We start from the raw sequence: 4211 nt of genomic DNA on the forward strand, positions 1-4211 counted from the left end.
TGTGTGTGTGTGTGTGTGTGTGTGTGTGTGTGTGTGTGTGTGTGTGTTTGACTGTGGAAATGTCCACTTATGTCCAAATATGTGCCAATTTTTTGTTTATCTTTGATTTGCATTGTGAAACTCTGCTTTGTCACATTTCCATTTGGTATAAATCCCTGAGAGGTTTTTAAAAACACACGACTTCCTCCCAAATCAGTCAGGATACCATCACAACCCTGGTTCAATGCTTCCCCAACAGATCCAAATCCTGTCACAGTCCAAACCATCAGGATACCAGCAACAATCCTGAATTCTACAGCATCATATGTTAAGTACATTTGTTTTTTTCCAATGTAAATCACAATAGAATCAGCTATGGACAAGTACATGGACAGAAAATATTCTGGATTTTGGTCACTTTTGGTGCCGAGAGAGAAATCACATTCATAACAACATCACGAGAGAAAAACAAGCTCACATTCACAAACTCACTGGACATCTATCACATTCATATGCACACTGACACTGTCTGTGTGTGTGTGTGTGTGTGCGTGTGTGTGTGCGTGTAGTTTAATTGTGAATGCTTGGCAACAGCCTCGGTTCATACAGCAAAAGCCAGAAAAACAGACAAACCCCTGCAGAGAGAGCGAACGAACAAAGGCAGAATTTATCTTGTTTCCAACGAGAAAGCGACTGAGCCCTGAGAATGAGTCACCATGCTGACTAACACTGGAGCCTCACGTACTTTACACATGGAGGGAAACGCTGCTAAACACACTGCGAAATGTTGAGTGCTTTGCAAATACATCTCCAGTCTCCTATCGGTTGAAACTCCGTCCGTCACAGAGGACAGATCTAAATATCTAACGATGTTTTAGAGGATGTTCCTCTCACCTCACGGCTTGCACTTGAAAGCGCCGGGTTTTGGCAAGAATCTGGTGATACGATACGTATCATGATACAGTACTTCGATACTGCAAGCAAGGCGATATATTGTAGGGCTCCAAACTTTAAGCTCCATTACCCCAGAATACAACGGTGAATACTGCTGAGGACGAGGTTCTGAAAATTGTGTAAATATTGTATATATTGTGTAAATGGGAACCCAAATGTTGGTTAAAACAAATCTTGAGTTGTGTTTTCTTACACCGGTGTAGTTATTTTACGTAACAAACATACTTATTTTAACTCAAACGACAATCTTATCCTCAACCGAATCAAGTAAACCTGAAAAACAAAGTAAATACGTTGGAAATTTATTTTGAAAAGGTACTGTATGCGTTAATTTGGCAGGCCTTCCCTGACAAGTTCAAGGCTAACGCTAGAGGGGAATCTGACTAAACGTCGTTTTTTGGCAAGTTGGGAGTGAGAATGTGGGATGCCAATAAATAAAAGCATTTTTGTTATTAGGTATGCAAGGTCAGCTCAACTCTGGTGTATACCAGAGCTGGCTAAGCTATGCAGGATACTTACAAGTGATACACTACTACGTGTGAGGCGGAGGGACACGAGGTAAATAGCTACTTTTCAGTAGCATTGCTAACTCGTAGCTAGCCTTGCTAACTAGTAGCTAGTCTTGCTAGCTCTACTTATACTGCAAGAAGCCAGGCATGCAGACAAAAGTGCAACATTTTCCAGCACATTTAAAAGAACAATAAGGTGACTCTATGTTGTTGTTGTTGATGATATTGTAAATTATGTCTCAAACAAAACGTGTCAAATCCATTATTGTTCAAATTTGCCGGATCGTCACTGATATTGAGATGGAAAAAAACGCGAACAAAAAGGAGGAGCGTTGGGTCACATGAGGGTCCAGCAGGTCACAAAGGTCAATGTTGAATCATCGACTGATACGAGTGTTTCTATAGACAACATCCCCTGCGGCACTGCACACCATCCACACGGTATTTAATAGTCCTACCTCACACACACACGCACACACATACATGTGGCCCTCTGTCCATGCATGTGTGGAAATGGTTGACAGCAGCAGACGTTTTCTTAACAGGGACCGTTTGCATTATCAGATTTGACCCCATCAGACACCAAGTCTGAAAATATGTCTCTTTCTAGTCCTTTTCAGTCATTTTGAGTCTCTTTGAAGTAGTTTTGAGTCTTTTTGAAGTCGTTTTGAGTCTCTTTGAAGTCGTTTTGAGTCTCTTTGTGGCAATTTGAATTCTCTTTATAGTCATTTGAGACTTCTTGTGGTTGTTTTAAATCTCTGTGGTTGTTTGAATCTCTTTGTGGCTGTGTAGTTTATAGTAGCTTTGAGTCAGTTTGTAGTTGTTATGCATCTCTCTGTAGTTGTTTTGAGTCTCTTTCTAGTCCTTTTGATTCTCTTTGAGGTCCTTTTGGGTCTCTCTGTAGTTGTGTGGTCATTTTGAGTGTATTTGTGGCTAGAGTCTCTTTGTAGTCGTTTTGAGTCTCTTTGTAGTTTTTTTTTATTCTCTTTGTAGGCGTTTAGGTTTACCTGTGCTCATTTTGAGTCTCTTTGTGGCCTTTTTGAGACTCTTTGTGGTTGTTTTAAATCTCTGTAGTTGTTTGAGTCTGTTTGTTGTCGTTTTGCATCTCTCTGTAGTGGTTTTGAGCCGCTTTGTAATTGTTTGAGACTCTTTGTGGTTATTTTAAGTCCCTTTAAGCATGTTAATTCAGCATGACTCACAAAATGACTGAGTTCTGAAAGTTTTATTGCTCTATATTTATTTTTTATCTTTTATCCCATTCTTGACTGTGTTTGTGTATGTTTCTTTTTTTCTGTATAACTTTGAAGGTATAACAATATTTTTTGGCATATTGGGACCAAACAAAACTTAAAATCTAATTAATTTTAAGTATGGATTTATCTGTTGTATTGTTTACAAAAAAGGCTGATTCTGCATTTAATGCATCACCGGAATCTTCATGACAGCAATTTAACTTTTGCTACTTTAACTTTTGTCACATTCTTACAACTTCTGCAGGAGTTAGAGGGTCTGTGGAGGACACGGTCTACTCTCTTGGTTACCTTCTGGTCCACGATGGAGCACGCCACTTCCCGGACCTGACTGAGGCTGAGCTCTGCGGCGTCCAGCATCACCGGCTCCCGGCTCAGACCGATCTGAATGTGGAAGGAGATCACATCGCCACCTCCTCCTCCACCACCTCCTCCTCCTCCTCCTCCTCCTCCTCCTCCTCCTCCCCCGGTGCCGGTGGTGGTGTTGTTTGTCCCCCCTGAGAACGGGAGCGGGCTGGGCGCACGGATCAGCGGAGGCGCACTCATGTGAGCCTTTTCCCCGGTGGTCTCCAACACTGCCAGGAAACAATTAGGAAGTCACGACGATGACAAATGACCGCACGAGCTGATTGATTAGGGAAATCAGCGGCGGAGAGGGAACCGACGGGGTCCAGGTGGAGCAGCCAGAGCAGGGGGATTTAAAGCCGGAGAGGTGCGGTGATGCTCGGACGCACGGAACTCCTCAAAGCGTCAGAAAAAAATAAAAAGCGCAAAAAAAATAAAAAAGAGTTCCCGACAGAAACGACGACTGATGAACTACAACAGAAGTACGAGGAAAAGTGCAGAAGAGCTGCGAGAACACAAACAGAGACAGGACGTGAAGACAGAGGGAGTAAGAAGAGCCATAATGACTACATGACTGGACCTGAGAACAGCGTGGAAACCGGTGATGCGGGTGACAGAGCCATGGACGTCAACAGAGGCTGGAGAGGAGGAGGAGGAGGGGGAAGAGGAGGAAGAGGAGGAGAGGAGTGGAGAGAGGGAAGCCTCCTGGACTGATGGGTGATGGATTGATGGAGAGATGTGCAGAGAAAGAGTTGGTTTAATTTGCACTACTTCCTTCCTTCCTCCCTGTCTTCCATCTATCCATCCTTCCTCCCTCCCTGCCTTCCTTCTATCCATCCTTCCTCCCTCCCTGCCATCCATCCATTCATCCTTCCTCCCTCCCTCCCTGCCATCCATCCATTCATCCATCCTTCCTCCCTGCCTTCCTTCTATCCATCCTTCCTTCCTCCCTCCTTGCCTTCCATCCATTCATCCATCCTTCCTCCCTCCCTGCCATCCATCCATACATCCTTCCTTCCTCCCTCCCTGCCATCCATCCATTCATTCATCCATCCTTCCTTCCTTCCTCCCTCCCTTCCATCCATCCATCCTTCCTTCCTCCCTCCCTGCCTTCCATCCATCCTTCCTTTCTCCCTCCCTCCCTGCCATCCATCCATCCATCCATCATTCCTTC

At 44.1% G+C, this 4211-nt stretch overlaps 1 protein-coding gene across 2 annotated transcripts in view; it reads right to left on the minus strand.

The window, feature by feature from the left end:
* prkd1 (protein kinase D1) overlaps positions 1-3770 on the minus strand; it is a 42899-nt gene extending 39129 nt beyond the window's left edge. For both annotated transcript variants that reach the window (XM_031847680.1, XM_031847679.1), the window contains exon 1: positions 2984-3770. In XM_031847680.1, coding sequence (XP_031703540.1) covers positions 2984-3238 — 255 coding nt within the window. In that variant the 5' untranslated portion in view covers positions 3239-3770. The remainder of the gene's footprint in view (positions 1-2983) is intronic.
* Between the last annotated feature and the right edge of the window lie 441 nt (positions 3771-4211).

This window comes from Anarrhichthys ocellatus, unplaced genomic scaffold (genome assembly GCF_004355925.1).
Source record: "Anarrhichthys ocellatus isolate YVR2014 unplaced genomic scaffold, GSC_Weel_1.0 scaffold7, whole genome shotgun sequence".
NCBI lineage: Eukaryota > Metazoa > Chordata > Actinopteri > Perciformes > Anarhichadidae > Anarrhichthys > Anarrhichthys ocellatus.